The sequence below is a fragment of the Myotis myotis genome, unplaced genomic scaffold (genome assembly GCF_014108235.1).
Source record: "Myotis myotis isolate mMyoMyo1 unplaced genomic scaffold, mMyoMyo1.p scaffold_m19_p_1, whole genome shotgun sequence".
Taxonomy (NCBI): domain Eukaryota; kingdom Metazoa; phylum Chordata; class Mammalia; order Chiroptera; family Vespertilionidae; genus Myotis; species Myotis myotis.
The window spans coordinates 84,033,529-84,052,991 of record NW_023416313.1 but is presented as its reverse complement, the minus strand read 5'-3'; the positions used below and the strand labels follow the sequence as shown (position 1 = coordinate 84,052,991).

The following is a 19,463-nucleotide window of genomic DNA, read 5'->3' as shown; positions in this document are numbered from 1 at the left end:
GCTGGCCTAAGCCAGCAGGGCGTTATCTCCTGAGGGGTCCCAGACTGCGAGAGGGCACAGGCCGGGCTGAGGGACCCCCCTCCCCCCCGAGTGCACAAATTTTTGTGCACTGGGCCTCTAGTTTCTTATAATTATAGTTAGTTCCCAATTCTATTTATGCCTCTAATATTTTCTCTTAGTCATATTCCATCCACTGCACCTACCCTGATCCTTGGCTATACATCTCCACTTAACCTTATTGCATTTGGGGTTGAACCTGATCTGTCTCCCCTACTGCAACACCCCACTGTTATTCTCTATTGAATAAAGTCTTCTTTATCACCTTAAAAAAAAAAGAAGTAAAAAATAATAATAATATAAATGTAGATGGGATAAGAGTCTAGCTATTTTAGAATGTGTTCAAACTTAAGCAACCATTAACTTTATATATATATAGACTGATATAAACATAGCTTGGTATATAGGAAGCACAAGACAACCACAAACCAAAATCTACAAAAGATATCAAAGAAATGAAGAAAAAGGATCCAGACACAATGCTATAGGAAGTCGTTAATACGAGAGAAAGAAGCAAGAGGATAAGAAAGGAATACAGCAAAACTACAAAAACAAACATAAAATCCTATCTAATAAAAGAGAAACATGGTAATTAGCCGTACATCCGCTACCCTTCCCATTGGCTAATCAGGGCGATATGCAAATTAACTGCCAGCCAAGATGGCGGCCGGCAGCCAGGCTACTGACGCGAACATGAGGCTTGCTTGCTTCAGTGACGGAGGACTCCAATGTTCCCCGCCTGACGCTGCTGGGCTCTGAGCTGCTAAGAAAGATTGTTACAAATATAGGAGCTAAACAAAACCCCAGAAACCTGTTTTCAGTCAGCCGGGATATCAGAGCTGGAGTCTTAACAAAGTTTCAAATACAGAAAGTAAACAAAGTCCAGAAACCTGCTTTCAGCAGTGAGTTCTCACAGCTAAAGCCGGCTCTCGGCTCCAGTGACAGCCATAAATCCAAGAATAAAAAAAAAAAAAAAAAGGAAAAAAGGAGAGGTTGGGAGCTTCAGTCACCCACCAGCCTGAAAACAGCCCTCAGCCCCTCACCCAGACTGGCTAGGCACCCCAGTGGGGACCCCCACCCTGAAGGGGGTGTGACCAGATGCAAACAGCCATCATCGCCTCATCCAGGCAGGCCAGACACCCAAGCGGGACCCCCACCCTGATCCAGGACACCCTTCAGGGCAAACCAGCCAGCCCCCACCCATGCACCAGGCCTCTATCCTATATAGTAAAAGGGTAATATGCCTCCCAGCACCCGGATCAGCGGAGCCGCAAGGCCTCCCAGCATCGGGATCAGCGTGACAGGGGGCAGCGCCCAAACCCCCTGATCACCCTGCAGCTCTGTGTGTGACAGGGGGTGGGGCCACAACCTCCCTATCCGCCCTGCTCTGTTCGTGACAGGGGAAGGTGCCCCAACCCCCTGATCAGCCCTGCTCTGTGCCTGATAGGGTGGAGCTCCCCAACCTCCTGATCGCCCTGCGGCTCTGTGTGTGACAGGGTGTGGCGCCCCAACCCCCTGATCGGTCCTACTCTGTGCCTGATAAGGGGGAGCTCCCCAACTCCCTGATCGGCCCTGCCCTGAGTGTGACAGTGGCAGCGCCCCAACCCCCTGATCGGCCCTGCTCTGTGGATGTTAGAGGGTGGTGCCCCAACCGCCCCCCTTGGCCCTGCTCTGTGTGTGACTGAGTAGAGCCATAACCTCCCCATCGGCCCTGCCCTGAGTGTGACAGGGTGCAGCGCCCCAACCCCCTGATCGACCCTGCTCTGTGTATGAAAGGGTACGGAGCCCCAACCCCCCAATCGGCCCTACCCTGAACATGACTGAGGGTGGCATCGCAACCTCCAGATCTGCCCTGCTCTGTGCATGACAGGGGGCGGCACCCCAACTCCCCAATTGGCCCTGCTCTGAGCCCGACCAGGGGCTGCACCTAGGGATTGGGCCTGCCCTCTGCCACCCGGATGCAGGCCTAAGCCAGCAGGTCATTATCTCCTGAGGGGTCCCAGACTGTGAGAGGGCACAGGCCAGGCTGAGGGACCCCCCCCCCTCCCCACCGAGTGCACAAATTTTTGTGCACTGGGCCTCTAGTAATTAATAATAGGCAATAACTACATACCTATCAATAATTACTATATATGTAAATGGTGTAAATGCTCCAATAACAAGGCATAAGATGGGTCCTAGCCAGTTTGCTCAGTGGGTAGAGTGTCAGCCCACAGACTGAAGGGTTCCTGGTTTGATTTCAGTCAAGGGCATGTACTTCTGTTGTAAGCTCCATCTCTCACTCTGGGTGGGGCACATGATGTGTCTCTCACATATCAATGTTTCTCTGTCTCTCCCCCTCCCTTCCACTCTCTCTCTCTGAAAATCAGTGGGAAAATATCCTCAGGTGAGGATTAACAACAACAAAAAGACATAAGGTGGTTGAATGGGCAAAGAAAACAAGACTTGAATATCTGTTGCCTACAAGAGACCCACTTCAGATCAAAAGACACACGGACTGAAAGTAAAGGGTTTGAAAAAGAGATTTCATGCAAATTGAAAGGGGAAAAAAAGCTGAGGTAGCAATATTTATATCAAACAAAATAGACTTTAAAACAAGGGCTCCAACAAGAGACAAAGAATGGCATTTCAAAATGATAAAGGAATAAATTAAACAAGAGGATATAAATATCATAAACATTTATGCACCCAACATGGGAGCACCTAAATATATAAAGCAAATTATGACGGCCATAAAGGGAGGGAAGGACAGCAATGGAGTCACCGTATAGGACTTTAAACCCTACTGATATCAATGGATAGATCATCCAGACAGAAAATCAGCAAGGCCACAAGGGCCTTAATTAACACATTTAGATCACAGGAACTTAATTAATCTTTTAGGACATTTCACCCAAAAGTAGCAGATATACAGTATTTTCAAGTGCACATAAAACATTTTCAAGGATAGACCGCATGTTAGGCCACAAAAATTTAAGAAGACAAATCATATAAAGCACCTTTTCTGATCACAATCATATGAAACTAGAAATCAATTACGAGAAAACTGAAAAATGCACAAACATGTGGAAGCTAAATAATATACTACTAACCAATGGGTTAGCAACAAGATCAAGAAAGAAATCAAAGGATACCTTGAGACAAATGAAAATAAAAACACAATGATCCAAACTCTATGGGATTCAGCCAGAGCAGTTCTAAGAGTGCAATTCATAACATTACCAGCCTACCTTAAGAATCTAGAAAAATCTCAAGGAAACAATCTAGACTTACACTTAAATAAATTAGTCTAAAAAAGAAAAGAAAAAAACAATAGAAACAATCTATGAAACCAAGAGCTGGTTCTTTGAGTAAACACAATTGGTAAGCCTATACAGACTCAACAAAAAAAAGAGAGAGAGGGCCCAAATAAATAAAATCAGAAATGAAAGAGGAAATAGAACAACTGACACCAAAGTAATGCAAAGGATTATAAGGAAACACTACAATTATACACCAACAAATTAGACATCTTGGAAAAAAATGGGTAAATTCCTAGAAACATAGAATCTTCCAAGGCTGAGTTAGGAAGAAACAGAAAATCAGACAAACTTATAACTGGTAACGTAAAAACATTCAAACCTGTAAAGAATTTTTGTGAGTTTATTTGAGTCAAACTGTTGATAATTGCTGGGAAGCAGAATCTCAACGGATTGGAATAATGCTTCAGAGAATGGCGTTTTTCATCTATTTTTATACATTGCAATCAAAAGGAGGAGATGTAAGTGGGTTACATGAAATCAATTGCTGATAGATTAGAGAGGCGGGAGAAAGCAAAGCAAGGAAACCTCTGGGATTGGATAAAGAGTAAAATGATAAGATATATACTTCTTTTATTTAGTGGGTACAGGATAGTTAACAGTCAACAATCAACATGATAACAATAACAGTGAAGGAATTTGTGGTATCTGTCCTGGCACCCAGGGCATTTGGTTGCCTGAGGAGTCGGTGGGGGGGGGGGGGGGGGTTGTTACCCTGATATTTCAATGATATGTTATAATACAGTCAAAAAGACAATAAGCTCAGTTAAGGTAAAGATTAACCTTGTCAGGGAAGATTAACACCTAGGAGATGACTACCCACCATAACTGCTTTAATTAAAGTTTAATGTCAGACCATCCTTTGTGGTTACTTCAGGTCTTTGAGTTTGCAAGACTGCCGTGCAGGCCTTCCCTGAGCTTGTCAGGTTAGCATGTGGCCCCTTTTGTCCACATAACTACTAATGAAATGGAATTGGTAACCAAAAAAACCCTCCAAAAAACAAAAGTTATGGACCTGATGGCTTCATAAGTAAATTTTACCAAACATTCCAACAATTAATACCTATACTTCTCAAACTATTCCAAGAAATTGAAGAAGAGAGATGGCTACCTAACTCATTTTATGAGGCCAGCATTACTATATACCAAAATCAGAAAAAGACACTAAAAAAGAAAGTTATAGGCCAATATCACTGATGAACTTTGATGCAAAAATTCTCAACAAAATATTAGCCAAATTCAATAATACATTAAAAAAGACATATGCCACAATCAAGTGGGATTTATTGTTGGGATGCAAAGTTGGTACAATCTTTGCAAATCAATTATTCTGATTACCACATTATCAAAATAAAAAAATATAAATCATATTATCATATCAATAGATATAGAATAAACACTGACAAATGTTTCTACTAAGTGTAGAAACTACTCAATAGTACATCCTGCCTGGGACATTCACAATATATGTAATATCATCTGGAGGCTCTGAGAGAATGGAAGGTAGTGATAGAACTTAATAACTTTTTCTAACCCAGCATTGCTTGCTCTGTAAGTGTAATCGGACAACCAATGGGTCCGTGCTGCCTGTCACTACTTGAGCCAATTAAGCAGAGACAGGGTTGAATCATATATGAGCATTTATTTAAATACTGCCAGCAATATGGGAAAGCAGCAGGTCATCCACTAAAGTCTGCTCTGCAGCCCCCCATAAGCCAGCTGCTTATATAAGGTAGGACAAAGACTACATGGGGAAGTAGGGATTACAGGTATGGGGAAGTGGGAGGCTGGAGTGGGACTCCATCGTTTGGGCAATCAGGTTGTTAATCTTTCCATGATAATAGGCAGTTCTTGAATGAGAATGGTTCCAAGGTTGATTGCTAGGTCCAAGGTTGACTCCCAGGTCCAAGTTCCTGAGGGCATACAACTTCCAGCCAAGTTAGAATGTCCTTTCTTTTTTTTTTTTTTTTTTTTTTAAAAAAAAAAAATATTTTTATTGATTTCAGAGAGGAAGGGAGAGGGAGAGATAGAAACATCAATGATGAGAGAGAATCATTGATTGGCTGCCTCTTGCACGTCACCTACTGGAGGTCAAGCCAGCAACCTGGGTATGTGCCCTTGACTGGAATTGAACCCAGGACCCTTCAGTCCACAGGACCCTTCTATCCACTGAGCCAAACCAGCTAAGGCTAGAATGTCCTTTCTTTAACCAGAACAAGGCAATCATGGTTAATAGAGCATGATTAATATTTCCCATAAGCATAGCTAGTCCCCATTATTTTATTTTTGCCCCCAATATATCTATTAATATCCATGGATTGCACTTTGGGAAATATTGATCAAGTTTTTCATAGTTACTTACCCTTTAAACGTTTCTCCCTGTTAAACATTTCTCTTCTTCAGAGAATGGAGGCAGTGAGTTAGATATATGGGCTTTGGATTCAGACAACCTGGGTTCCAACCTTAATTCTGCTATTTATCAGTTGTTTGACCTTAAGCAAATGACTTAACCTTCTTAAATATCAGTCTTCTCATTTTTAAAATAGGCAACATAAGTGTACCACTCTTACAGAGTTGTTGGAAAGATTTAAATAACTTCCATGAAGTTCTTGTATAGTACCTAGCATATAGAAAGTTTTCAAAATGTTTATAATTATTATTGTATCACTACTAATAGAGAAGGCTCAGGTGCCTACATTTTAACAAGGAGGTCATTTTGTGATTTCTCCCCGTGACCTTACCATTCAGAAGCAATAATGAGTCTCCCAACAGGCCTCCTTTCCCATCAGAATCTGTTCCAAATGTGACCTACCACATCCAAATCTAAAGCACATCTCCCTTGGAGGCAAAGTGCAGAGATAAGTTTATCTAATCTGACACGATTATCTAACAAGTTTACCTTCCTTAGAGTTCTGACTTTCCAATCCTTCTCCCTTCCGTCTCTTGGGCTTTTCAAGCCCAGGACTGCTTTGGCTAATTTCTTCGTGTCTCCCCTTCTCTTCCATCCAGCATCCACTGTACTCATTGAGGGCTACCTGGCTCTGCTTTACTAACTCCCCTGTTCATTAAATACTCACTTGAGTCCCCAAGTGGTCCTTGAATCTATGCATCGCTCTGAACATCCGATTCCAGGACATGAATTTTGGCAAAAGATAGGACCTGAATGTTTACATTACATGAGGAAAAGAATGAAAACACTTGGCTTCTTTGGCAAGCTACCTGATAAAACAGCTGAAATTCAAGAAGCCCTTCGGTGAAGAGAGAGACCGTGAGCACAGCAGGAAGAAGGCAGAGACCCGGTGACAAAGGTTGAGTTTTTCTATGGCCAGCACACCCCTTTCCCAAATGTTCTCCAGAAAGCTGCTGACAGAGCTTTGGCAAAGGACCATCCTCCTGCTGCCTGATAAGCTAAGTCCTGTTTTATATTTAACTCCCTCCAGCGCCCGAGGGGTGGGGTGGGGGTGCGCTGTTTATAAGGCAGCGGGGACAATTTTCTCGTCAGTCCTCTCCCTCCCGCTCAGCTCCTCTCCCACCCCATCCCTCCTCCGCATTCATCCTTGGGTGGCTGGCGGAAACGTGCAGGGAGAGAAGCCAGAGAGAGGTGTGGGGAAAGTGAAAACAGGCTGCCCAAACCAGGGCATTCCCCCCATTTTTTTTTTTTTTTTAAAAAAAGGAAGTCTGCTGACGTCCGCCAGTTAGTTTTAACATCCTTTCGGGAGCAGCCTTTGTCTTTGGAAACAACGATGAACTTTGCGGAGGGAGACGACTCCAAGAGATACTGCATTAGAGGGAAACATGTGGCCATCATCTGCGCGGTGGTGGTGGGCGTAGGCTTGATCGTCGGACTCGCTGTTGGCTTGACCAGATCGTGTGACCCCGCGGAAAGCGCCCCCACCCAGGGGCCTCCCACCTCCGGCCCTCCGCAGGACCAGGGCGTCTGCCCCGCCAGCGAGGATGAGAGTGGGGGCTGGAAGAACTTCAGGCTCCCGGACTCCATCAGCCCGGTGCACTACGACCTGGAGGTGAAGCCGGTGCTGGAGCAGGACACGTACACGGGCACCGTGACCATCGCCATCAACGTGAGCGCGCCCACCCGGCACCTGTGGCTGCACCTCCGCGAGACCAAGATCAGCCGGCTCCCCGCGCTGCGCGGGCCCTCCGGGGCGGCCGTGGGTGTGCAGCGCTGCTTCGAGTACCGAAAGCAGGAGTACGTGGTGGTGGAGGCCGACGCGGAGCTGGCCCCGACCCGCGACGGCTTCTACCGCCTGACCCTGGAGTTCGCCGGCCAGCTGAACGGCTCGCTCGTGGGCTTTTATAGGACGACCTACGTGGAGAACGGGCAGATCAAGTAAATATTAATTTTTGCTCTCTGTCGCCTCATTTCACATGCTTGCTTTCCGTTTCTTTTTTCTTTCTTTATCGCTTTCCACCTTTTCATTCGTTCGTTGGTCTGCTGTGTATCCTTGGCGTCCACGCTGCCTGTTTTTCCTGGGAGGCACAAAGTCTTGCCCTGGGGCCTGTTCAGAATCATAACATTTGAAAGTTTTGAGTGAACTGCACAGAGTGTAAAAAAAAAAGAAAAATCAGTGTAAGGCTTTTGTTCCTTTGGGAAAACTATTATATGCTAAACCGTGTCCTTTCTATTATTTTATTTCTGTTAAACCTCACTGGAGGATATTTTTTCCTTTGATTTTGGAGGAATTGGAAGGGAGTGGGGAGAGAAGAGAGAGAAACATCGATGTGAGAGCCTCCGCATTCACAAGTTGCCTCCTGCACGGGCCCCAGTCGGGGAGGGGAACCCGAAACCCAGGTACCTGCTCTTGACCTGAATCGAACCCGCGACCCTTGTTCTCCAGCCGACGCTCTATCACTGAGCCACACCGGCCAGGGCCCGGTCCTTAATATTTAGTAGAAACTAACTCAGATTTTTTTTTAATTTTAATTAAATCTTTATTGTTCAGATTATTACATTTGTTCCTCTTTTTTCCCCCCCATAACTCCCCTCCTCCCAGTTCCTGCCCCACCCTCCGCCCTCACTCCCCACCCACTGTCCTCATCCATACGTGCACGATTTTTGTCCAGTCTCTTCCCGCATCTCCCACACCCCTTTCCCCCCCAAGAATAGTCAGTCCATTCCCTTTCTATGTCCCTGATTCTATTATAATCAACAGTTCATTCTGTTCATCAGATTATTTATTCACTTGATTCTTAGATTCACTTGTTGATAGATGCATATTTGTTGTTCATAATTTGTATCTTTACCTTTTTCTTCCTCTTCCTCTTCTTAAAGGATAGCTTTCAGCATTTCATATAATCCTGGTTTGGTGGTGATGAACTCCTTTAGCTTTTCCTTATCTGTGAAGCTCTTTATCTGACCTTCAATTCTGAATGATAGCTTTGCTGGATAAAGTAATCTTGGTTGTAGGTTCTTGGTATTCATCACTTTGAATATTTCTTGCCACTCCCTTCTGGCCTGCAAAGTTTCTGTTGAGAAATCAGCTGACAGTCGTATGGGTATTCCCTTGTAGGTAACTGAGTTTCTTTCTCTTGCTGTTTTTAAGATTCTCTCTTTATCTTTTGCTCTTGGCATTTTAATTATGATGTGTCTTGGTGTGGTCCTCTTTGGATTCCTTTTGTTTGGGGTTCTCCGCGCTTCTTGGACCTGTAAGTCCATTTCTTTCACCAGGTGGGGGAAGTTTTCTGTCATTATTTCTTCAAGTAGGTTTTCAATATCTTGCTCTCTCTCATCTTCTGGCACCCCTATAATTCTGATGTTTGTACGCTTGAAGCTGTTCCAGAGGCTCCTTACACTATTCTCGCATTTTTGGATTCTTTTTTCATTTTGCTTTTCCGGTTGGGTGTTTTTTGCTTCCTCGAATTTCAAATCATTGACTTGATTCTTGCGCTCCTCTGGTCTGCTGTCGGGAGTCTGTATAATATTCGTTATTTCAGTCCGTGTATGCTTAATTTCTAGTTGGTTCCCCAATATAAGATCGAGGGTCTCATTAGTTTTCTTGTAGATCTCATTAAGTTTATCGGCGGCTTCTAAACAGTTCTTGAGAGACCTTAAAAGTGTGGTTCTGAACTCTATATCTTCCATTGAGAATTTTGTCCTGTTTCTTTGTCTCCGCATTTTGTTATGCTTCCTTGGTGCACCCCCTAGTGGTCTTTGTGCGCAGTCTTATAGTTAAACCTTGTTGTAGCTAATTCCAGGGAGGGTTTGACCTCCAGGCCAAGTGGCTATGAGAATCAGCTGTGTCAGCAGTGAGAGAACTTCTGTCCTCTAGGGAGGTGCTAATCTGGCGTTTGCCTGAGGCTATCCGGCAAATGCCTGTGTGCAGGGCTTGGGCGGGGCGGGTCGCACAGGATCAACAGGGTGGGCCGGAGAGAGCAGTTATGGCGGCTCTCAGTCCTGTCCCCAGGGGCTCTGCCTCTCTGAGTCCCAGCACCCGCTGCAAAGCTCAGAGAGAAAGCTGCACTCGCTCTGACCGAAGCCAGACAGTCCCGCTTCTCCCGTTTGAGTCAGGGTCCCTAAAGACTCGCCCGTATCTGGAGCTCAGAGTCTGCGACTCCCTCCCAATTGAAAATGCCAACCGCGCCCTCCGCCGCCAGCCCGCTCCGCGCACTCCGCCCCTCAGAATTTGACTTCAGCACTGTGCCTCCTCTGAGTGTCAGTATGTGTTTCTCTTTCCTCCTAGTTGTAGGACTTCCACTCAGCCAGCGTTCCTGTGGTTCTGGGTGATGTCCGTTCTGTCTTTTAGTTTCACTTTTGAAGTAGTTGTTCAAAGCAGCAAACTCCGGCGTTAACCTATGCCGCCATCTTGGTTCTCCCAGAAACTAACTCAGATTTTTGAAATACATGTATTTGGCAAATTTCACTGGCGATATTAGTGGGTCCCATGGCGATGATTTTTAAACGGAACCTTTAAAATGCTGTTACACTCAATTTAAGTGAAAGTCAGTACATGTCAATTATAATTTTGACTATTTTACTAGAGAAAAGACATGGAAAGAGTATGTAAAATTCATGGAGCTGTTTTTTGTGACTCCATCTAAGAATGAAGGCAGGACTGTGTCCTTTATCTCATTTAGCCAGAATCATATACAGATAAGCTTTCAATAAATACTGAGTCCACACATCAGTGGCAGCACATAGATACATCTTTGGACTTATTGCCCATGATGCAATATGCATGTGAATGCCTTATAAGCTTTTTGCAACATTAAAGATATATAATTAAGGACATAAAAACATTTTCTTCCCCAAAGTCTTCCAAGTGTGTGTGTGTGTGTGTGTGTGTGTACACAACTTCATTTCCTGAGTCCAACAAAGATGTTACTTGCCTTGACAATCAATCAGAGGCTGCCACTAGAGTTGTACTAAAGGTATAAACTCAATGATCTTAGAAAACCTTCACACTGTGGGTGTGGCCCTTGTATCAAGGAGGAAGGCTACACCTGAAGTGTCACTGAACTTGAAATTGCTTTGACCTTTGCCTACTTAGATTCTGAACAGGTAAATGAGTAAGAAACCATAGTATCACAGTTCAGAAATGTGAACCTGGGGCCAGATCACTGTACATCCCTTTCCCATGTTGTTCTAAGTATCTTATAGGGCAAAGCGAATATTTTACCCAAAGTTCTTTCTGTTTGTCAGAGAGACCCAAGTACTAAAATAAAATATTGAAATGTCCCTGTCTTACTGTGTAGGACACTGATACATTGGGTAGAGATGCAGTGTGAAGGCATCATGCTCCTATAGATGGTGTATCTTAACAGTAACCAAACAAACTTCTTTATTGTTTACATTTTTCTGTTTATAAAAACTACATATGTTGAATGCATAGAAAATTATTAAAAAGGAAAATCAAAAGAGCCAATAAATGCTTCCACCATTCATTGGTAACCCCATTAACATGTTAATGTAATTCTAACATTTTTCTAGGCGATCAAAATGGCAATCCATCTATATACCTTTTTAACTTATTATAAGCATTTCTTATTCATTCTTAAATATTTTTAAGAGTCAGATTTTTAAAATGGTACAATACTCCCCTGCACGAATGCACTATTTTTTAAAACCAATTCCCTGATGCACATTTGAGTTGTTTCCAGAATTTTATTACTATAAAAAAGTCAGAAAAGAACATAGTGTAAATACACATTGCCACAGAAAACTTGGAAGACAGGGAACATTTTATAGGAAAATATAAAAATCCATTTATAAGTCCATCGCTCAAGTATAGTCATTGTTAATATTTAGGCAAATATTCTTTTAGCATTTTTTTCTGGACACATAAACATGGCATTATTATGCTGTGCACAGCATTATGCAATAGCCTTTAGGATATATCAACACTTTAACAAGTCATTGGCTATTCTTCCATATGATTTAATGGATACATGGTAGTTCATTGTATGAATATAATTTATTCAATTGTTCCATTAAGCCTGAGCATTTAAGTTGCTCCTATGTTTTACCTAGAAACACCTGTAAAAATGTAATGAATATCTCTATAATAATGTATAACATTTTCTAAGATTTCTTTAGGAAAATGGTCCAAACTACATATGTATATATACATATATATATATATATATATATATATATATATATATATACTAGTACACACAAATATATGACACACTTATATATGACGCGTGCATGCACATATGTATTTATGTGTGTCTCCAAACCAACTTTCAAAAAGTATGTCCCAAATTACATTTCCGCCAACAATGCATGAAAGTACCTACTTTTATGAGCCACACTAACAGTAACATAATTTTTTAAAGTGTTTGCACTTTGGTGGAGGAAAAGGCATACTATTCCGCCTTCAAGAGATACTAAAAATTCTTTAGTATAAATTGAGTCAAAGCTTTAAAATTACTATTTCTCAGACTTTAAAACTGCTTCCTAGGTTGTGAAAATAATAGAAATTTCATCCAATTAAAGCCATCAAAATATTTCATAAAAATTCTATACATTATAGGAAGGCCAAAAAAATATGAAACAAGGTTCCATTAATAAATTTCTGTTACATATTTCATAAATTAAAAAGACACACACTGTGGATAGAGAGTTGCCCTGCAGACTGAGAGGTCCCGGGTTCAGTTCTGATCAGGGGCACATGCCTGGGTTGCGGGCTCGATCCCCAGTAGGGTGCGTGAAGGGGGCAGCTGATCAATGATTCTCATCATTGGTATTTCTCTCCCTTCCTCTCTGAAATCAATATAAATATATTTAAGAAAACCATACATTGTATACTAAAATATATATTACTCTGATTCTTTGGATTATTTTACCGCACCAGTTAATTTTGCCATAAAATATATGTGTGAGAGAGCTGACATTCCGAAACTCAGTTGTATTAATTGTTGGGCAGCAAACACCATGCTGTCACAAGATTGGTGAGGAAGGCCTGTGCTGCTAGGTTCTCAGGGAAGATTGGCCTTCCTGAGTTTGTTTTCATTGGTAGCTTTTGAGGCTCTCATATTACACAGGATGCTGCCAGTTGTGCACTGCATACACGCTTTGGAATAGCCCTGGCACATACTCAATAACTTCATTTAGGCTCAATGGAATACTTTTGGTTTGGCTTGTTAGGAAATATCTCAGACATATGAGAAAAAATGCATTTCTTTTAAGCCTTTGGACAATGCAGGCCTCTGGGGGTTCCCATCACTGTCCATATAAGGACGGCAAGAGTGAATTCATTGGAGCAACACCATGCTTTCACATTATAGACTGAGCTTTGTAATATTCGAAGCTCCTGCAATTTAAAGCACCACTGTAGTAATACACTTTATGCAATCAAAATCATATTCTCTGACTATTTTGCCTTAATGTAAAATTTAACTCCAGGATTGAGTATTGGCAGTTTGGGGTATTATTGTTGCAGCCATAATGCAAATTAAACATGAATGAACTCAGTAGCTTCTTTCCCTCAAAATGCTAAGGTAAAGGAGAGTTGTAGAAGAAGGGCCAGCCAGCTTAGAGTTCTCTATGTCCAGCTGTCACCTTGCTGGGGACAGACTTGTAGTCTGCTTAGGAGGAGAACGTGTGGAAAATTTAAAAGTCACTTTTCCTACTACTCTCTTAAGGTCTGAGAAAAAAAAACACTTAAGAAGGATTGAAACTTTTGAAATGTTTCCTTGCCCACACCACCCGAACCCCCACACTCTTTTCAGTTGTTTTTTTCCCAGAGTCCCCTCTACTCAAATCTTCAAGTATATAACAATATATTTTTTTTCTCTCCCAAGTTGAGCATTTCTTTCTTGGCATTTAAACTAATTTTACACAGCATTTCCCAAAGTGTGTCGCACAGAGCTTTAGCTGCATGGGATAGCAATAGATTTTGCCAGGACAAAAGTAGGGGAGGGATACTGTGGCCAAATTAGTTTGGGCAATAATATTAAATACAATAGGATTTCCTGTGTGTTTTTTAATGGTGAGACTTTTCAGAGGCTTTCTTCCGACAGTGTCCATAAGAATTTTCAGAGACTGCCATAGTGTGGTTTTCCTACCTTATGTGACTGGACTCTTCCGTGGGTCTCTGAGAGTAAGCCAAGCCTCTCTTGTTCACTGTCTGGCACACACTGAACACTCCAATATTATGGGATGAATATATGGGAACAGTTCACACCGGCTTCTCCACTCCTAATGTCCTCTGGCGACAAGCGGGGCCAGGCCACATGGCTACGGCCCTTTCCCATGAAGGAGTCCAGCTTCCACCAATGACATCTCTACCTTCCAAATCAGGGTGGAAACTTTCCTTGTTTGTTTTCTGCCCATCTTGTTGAAGGGAAATGGAATTGGTATATATTTTCTTTGTAAATTTAGGAACACGGTCTTTATGCTTTAAGGACTGAGATGATTGGAATTGATAGAAATTACAAGGATTTAAAAGGAGGACAGATGGTTTCCAGTTTGAGTTTTCTGGATCGTCCTCAGAACATTGGTAGGATTGACACTGACTTTAACAGTATGGTGGGATTTTAATAGGCAAACTGAGAAGGTAAAAAGCAAGTAAAAAGGAAAGGCACCAAGTCAGAAGAGTAGAGTGGGGAGAAAATTAGTTTGTGGGAGAGGTTTATAGGAAGAGGTTAGCTAGAGATAACTCTGGAAAACCCATGAGAAAGGAAAGGAAGGATAGCGGATGAAAGGCATTATGCAGGAAAAATTAACTGGTCCCCATTTGGAAGTGGATGGTGAAGGAAAGAGCCAAATCCATACATGGGTATATGGGAGACAGTGCAATGACCCAGGAAAGAGATGAAGATCAGGTAGGACAGTGGCTTCAAGATAGACAGAAGATGACACAATGGAGAAGGAAGTTTGGAGGAAAGGAATTAGGATTTGCAAACTGACTATGCAGAGGGTTAAGGTAAACTTATGGGCCTAGATGTCCCAGATACCTGATCTTAACAATAGCCACACATTATTTAGAAGAGAAGAACCAGACTGAGAAGGGAAGGTCTTAAGTTCAGTGTCAGGTGTGTTGAATGCCTATCAGATCTAGGAAGATGTCTAGGAGGCATTTGGATAAATAAATCTGTAGCACAAGGTGAAGGCTTGTGATAAAGATTTAGGAGTTAAGTGGAAATATGGTAAAAAAGGAAATCAGTGGGATGGTCTTAGGTCAGTGTGTTTGGTACATTCCCACATGCGTGGATGTGTATGTCAGTTTATTCATTATATTCTTAGATCGCTATGTCGAGCTATCAGTATATCCATTATCAATGAAGAATTCATTTTTTTGGTCTTGTTTACTTGTTGCAGGAAGCTTAGTAATTTATTTTAGGAGCAATGAAACATTTACTTGGCCTTGCATGTCTGCTACATAGGGAAAGATAATTGGAAGATAAAGGTAAATAATTAACGGTTTCATTCAAACCACCAAAAGCATGTTGGAATCTGAATAAGTGGGATGGGCTGTTTTGCACTGACCAACTTCCATTCTTAACGTGTGGAACACTCACTTTGGCCTGCACTGACACGTAGCAACCTTGGCTGCCCCACTTGTGTCAGAGCCTTTTGTGTTTTTTTGTTGTTGTTGTTTTTTGTTTTTGTTTTTTTAGCGTCTCCAGAGTATTTTATTTTATTTTTTATTTTATTCTTTTTGGAACTATAGTTTTTTCTTTTTAATTAAATCTTTATTGTTCAGATTATTACATTTGTTCCTCTTTTTTCCCCCATAACTCCCCTCCACCCAGTTCCCACCCAGCCTCCGCCCTTACTCCTCACCCCCTGTCCTCATCCATAGGTGTGCGATTTTTGTCCAGTCTCTTCCCGCATCCCACACACCCCTTTCCCCCCCAAGAATAGTCAGTCCATTCCCTTTCTATGCGCCTGATTCTGTTATAATCACCAGTTCATTCTGTTCATCAGATTATGTATTCCCTTGATTTTTAGATTCACTTATTGATAGATATGTATTTGTTGTTTATAATTTGTATTTTTACCTTTTTCTTCTTCTTCCTCTTCTTAAAGGATACCTTTCAGCATTTCATATAATATTGGTTTGGTGGTGATGAACTCCTTTAGCTTTTCCTTATCTGTGAAGCTCTTTTTCTGACATTCCAGTCTGAATAATAGCTTTGCTGGATAAAGTAATCTTGGTTGTAGGTTCTTGGTATTCATCACTTTGAATATTTCTTGCCACTCCCTTCTGGCTTGCAAAGTTTCTGTTGAGAAATCAGCTGACAGTTGTATGGGTATGCCCTTGTATGTAACTGACTTTCTTTCTCTTGCTGCTTTTAAGATTCTCTCTTTGTCTTTTGCTCTTGGCATTTTAATTATGATGTGTCTTGGTGTGGTCCTCTTTGGATTCCTTTTGTTTGGGGTTCTCTGCACTTCCTGGACTTGTAAATCTATTTCTTTCACCAGGTAGGGGAAGTTTTCTGTCATTATTTCTTCAAATAGGTTTTCAATATCTTGCTCTCTCTCTTCTTCTGGCACCCCTATAATTCGGATGTTGGTGCGCTTGAAGCTGTCCCAGAGGCTTCTTACACTATCTTCGTATTTTCGGATTCTTTTTTCATTTTGCTTTTCCGGTTGGGTGTTTTTTGCTTCTTTGCATTTCAAATCTTTGACTTGATTCTTGTGCTCCTCTGGTCTGCTGTTGGGATTCTGTATAATATTCATTATTTCAGTCAGTGTATGCTTAATTTCTAGTTGGTCCTTTATCACAACATCGAGGGTCTCACTAGTCTTTTCGAGGGCCTTACTAAATTTATCTGCGGCTTCTAGACAGTTCTTGAAACACCTTAAAAGTGTGGTTTTGAACTCTCTATCCAGCAGTTTGCTTTCCTCCATTTCTGTCATTTGTGTCCTGTTTCTTTGTCTCCGCATTCTTTATGCTTTCTTGGTGCATCCCCTTGTGGTCTTTGTGCACAGTCTTGTTGTAGTTAAGCCTTGATTGTAGTAGGTAACACTGGGGGGGATTTGACCTCCAGGCCAATGGGCTGTGAGAATCAGCTGTGTCTGCAGTGCGAGAACTTCTGTCCTGATCTCTAGGGAGGTGCTAATCTAGCCTCTGCCTGAGGCTATCCAGCAAATGCCTGTGTTCAAGGCTTGGACAGGGCGGGTGCCAGGGGATCAACAGGGTGGGCGGAGCGAGCAGTTATGGCTGCTCTCAGTCCTGCCTTCAGAGGCTCTGCTTCTTAGTGTCCCAGCAATTGCTGCAAGTACCTCGGAGAGAAAGCTGCCCTTGAGTTCTGACCGATGCCAGATAGTCCCGCTTCTCCCGTTTGAGTCTGGGTCCCCAGAGACTCACCCAGAACTGGAGCTCAGAGCCTGAGACTCCCTCCCGATTGAAAAAGACAACCGTGCCCTCAGCCACCAGCCCGCTCCACATGCACCTCCACACCTTGGTATTTTACTTCCGCACTGCACCGCATCTCCTCTGAGTTTCGGTATGCTTTTATCTTTCCTTCTAGTTGTAGAATTTCCCCTCAGCCAGCCTTCCTGTGGTTCTGGGTGATGTCCGTTCCGTCTTTTAGTTGTATTTTTGAAGTGGTTGTGTGAGGCAGCAATCTCTGGTGTTTACCTATGCTGCCATCTTGGTTTCTCCAGAAGCCTTTTGTTTAAGGTTTTTACCTACACCAGTGATGGCAAACCTATGACACGCATGTCAGAGGTGACACGCGAACTCATTTTTTTGGTTGATTTTTCTTTGTTAAATGGCATTTAAATATATAAAATAAATATCAAAAATATAAGTCTTTGTTTTACCATGGTTGCAAATATCAAAAAATTTCTATATGTGACACGGCACCAGAGTTAAGTTAGGGTTTTTCAAAATGCTGACACGCCGCGCTCAAAAGGTTCGCCATCACTGACCTAGACCTTGCTATTTATTTTGCTGGATTAAGTCATCGAATTGCTGAATATAGCCTGAGAGTCTTCCTTGGAAATAGTCTGCCAGATGACTTATGGGATAGTAGTGTGTTGTTGTTTTTTCAATTTTTAAAAGTTGATTCAGAGTGAATTGCATCATCACTTCCTCTCTCTTTAGCTTTCTCTAAAGTCACGTTGATGTGACTTACTCAGAGAAGTCAGAGGGGTGTTCTTCCCTTTTATAAATTAATAAGCTACATAGAATTATATTTTTAATGTGCTGGGCCTCGAAAGGGGCTTATTAACAGAGCATAGCAAGGCCCCATGGGAAAGTGGTTTACCTCAGCCCCTTTGCCTGGCATGGTAATTATTCAGAACACACCCAGCAGTCACTTTTGAACATACTGTGTTATTAGCCTGGCTTTCCGCATTAATTTGCAACACAATTCAGCTGATTGTAAAAAGGAAAGTTTAATCACTGAATAAAACCTCCCCAAAGAAGTTGTAGTCTAAAATTGTTTTGTACTGCTCTCTCATATGCCTCCTTTTCAAATTTGCATATATACACAAAACTTTAGTAACTTTAGTAACTTTAGATGGAATTTAACATATATATAATTGATTTCAGAGAGGAAGGGAGAGGGAGAGAGAGATAGAAACATAAGTGTTGAGAGAGAATCATTGATTGGCTGCCTCCTGCACAGCCCACAACCCAGGCATGTGCCCTGACCAGGAATCGAACTGTGACTTACTGGTTCATAGGTTAACACCAAGGCATGCCAGCCAGGTGAATTTAGCATATTTAAATTGGAGCTTTTGAGTCATACAGGAGTTCATGAGAAAAATGTTATTTTAAAAAATTGTTATATCTCCTATAGTATTTACACACAAATTAAAAAAATTGTTCCAGTACAGATATTTGTGTCTGAATGAATTTTGAAGTCTGTTGGTGTGGAAGGTGCTACATCATAAAGCAGAGTCAGGCTCACCTAAGCCTGGACCTACGATGGCAGCCTGGTTGGGACTCTGCTTCCTGATTTCGGGTTGGTTACAGGCCTTTACTTGGGAGCACTCTGTGCAAAGCTGTTTTGGGGGCCTAGGCATCTGGTGTGGGTGCAGGATGGAAGGATCTTAACCAATTGAGTGGAGCCTACATGGTCTGAATACTGGTTTCACAGTGTTGTCAATCTTAGAATGTCCTTTTTTTGTAAGATGTGAATGAAGTGTTGATGTCTCCACCAAGTGGTGGCAAATACATTTGGGACTTTTTCTTTTGGTTGATTAAAGTTGCATATGCTATGTGAGAAAGCAAAGAAAGAAAGAAAAGAGAGAAGGAAAGAAAGAAAGAAAGAAAGAAAGAAAGAAAGAAAGAAAGAAAGAAAGAAAGAAAGAAAGAAAGAAAGAAAAAAGAAGCATAGCTAGCTTTCCAGAATTTAAGAAAATAGAATGAGGTGTATCCTATCCCATTATGCACATTTTAAGAGAGTTTCAAATATCACTACACATGACCTAGCCCTCTGTCTCCTCCCAGCCCTGGGAAGAGGCCTGATGTGCTTTGGTAACCAGCTTTCATAGATGAGGGCACCGAGAATGGTAGATTTTGTGATTTGTGCAAGTACACATTAGGGGCTAAAGACTGATTAGAATCTAGGAAGTTTTACTCTTAGAAGAGAATTTCCCCCATAAAATCATATTGGTTCTACAATTTAGAAATAACAGGGCACATTTTGTAACTCTTCTTGGTAATTCGTGTCACTTGGCCTACA

The 19,463-nt window shown here is 42.1% G+C and overlaps 1 protein-coding gene across 1 annotated transcript in view; it reads left to right on the top strand.

Moving 5' to 3' along the window:
• The first annotated feature begins 6,876 nt into the window (after nucleotides 1-6,876).
• The window catches only part of LOC118672946 (glutamyl aminopeptidase), a 98,432-nt gene continuing 85,845 nt past the window's right edge, over nucleotides 6,877-19,463 (top strand). The window contains exon 1 of the mRNA XM_036343135.1: nucleotides 6,877-7,704. Within this exon, the coding sequence (XP_036199028.1) occupies nucleotides 7,100-7,704 (605 nt within the window). The 5' untranslated portion in view covers nucleotides 6,877-7,099. The remainder of the gene's footprint in view (nucleotides 7,705-19,463) is intronic.